Source organism: Bison bison, unplaced genomic scaffold (assembly GCF_000754665.1).
Source record: "Bison bison bison isolate TAMUID 2011002044 unplaced genomic scaffold, Bison_UMD1.0 scf7180017863460, whole genome shotgun sequence".
Classification (NCBI taxonomy): Eukaryota; Metazoa; Chordata; class Mammalia; order Artiodactyla; family Bovidae; genus Bison; species Bison bison.
The window spans coordinates 4,244-5,286 of NW_011494032.1; the positions used below are offsets into that span (position 1 = coordinate 4,244).

At 53.7% G+C, this 1,043-nt stretch overlaps 1 protein-coding gene across 1 annotated transcript in view; it reads right to left on the reverse strand.

The window, feature by feature from the left end:
* Positions 1-728: 728 nt before the first annotated feature.
* The window catches only part of LOC104983849 (myelin-oligodendrocyte glycoprotein-like), a gene marked incomplete at both ends in the record, with an annotated part of 4,588 nt that continues 4,273 nt past the window's right edge, over positions 729-1,043 (reverse strand). Inside the window, one exon of the mRNA XM_010833375.1 lies at positions 729-929. Coding sequence (XP_010831677.1) covers positions 729-929 — 201 coding nt within the window. The remainder of the gene's footprint in view (positions 930-1,043) is intronic.

Sequence of the window (1,043 nt, forward strand, 5' to 3'; positions counted from 1 at the left end):
CTTCTGGGTACTGACTGAAAACTAGATGCACAGAAGGACAGTAAACTATTAATATGGTGGGTCAGTCAGGGTTGGAATAAGACCCAGGATGCATGATAGACTCTGGGGTCATCATTACACCCAGGATCCCAAGAAATGGGTGGGAACCAGCATTCCAGACCTGGGAGAGCCCATGCATGGGTTCTGCCTCCTAGAAGCTTCCACTTCTCTCCCAGGGAAGCAGGTCCACATTTCTATGCCTAGACTGAATGGAGGAGAGGGACGCCTTGGCATAGGTAGGACAGGAAACCCAAGGACACCAGAGAGTCACTCACCAGCCAGGTAAGCGGATTTCCTCCTCTCTGAAAGGCAACACACAGGAAACAGATGAGCTAAGAACCAGACTGTCTCCTATGAAGGGGATGCAGAGAGCTCAAGAGGAAAAGCAGAACTTACCAAGTTCTTCCTGAAGTTTAGCTGAAAGAGAGTGAAAAAAAAAAAGCATGAACTCCACTCCCTAAGAAAAAGAATCCACAAAATACCACCTCTCTGTTTGTAACCTCTGAAGAAGACGTTCCAACTACAGACCCATCAGAGCCTCCACGGCTCCAGCTGTTCACCCTGTTCTCCCCAGCCACCTGCTCTGGACTGGGATTTCCCCAGAGCCTTGGACTCAGGCCCCGTGGTCAGTTCCTCCCTCTCAGCACCAGCTGCCACATTCACCAGCCTTGACCCCTGTCCTGCCTTACCTGCATCCTTCAGCACTTCCTCCTTTGTCTGACGGTCCTGTTCTCTAGTCTGGTACAGAGTCTCCTTTTCTCCCATCTCCCGCACCTTCATGGAATGTTCTCTCTTGGTGTAACATCCAGCCCCAAGGAGCAAGATCACCAGCACAGTCAGGCTCACCAAGAAAGCCACCTTCCAGGGAGAGGCCTGAGGGAAGAAGGGCTCTGTGGCCCAGCCAGACACCCCATCAGGGCCCCCGCCCAGGACAGCCCAGCCCGGAACACCCAGGAACACCCGGCCCCCTCCTCTAGCCCCGCTGGAAGCCAGGAGCACCTCTG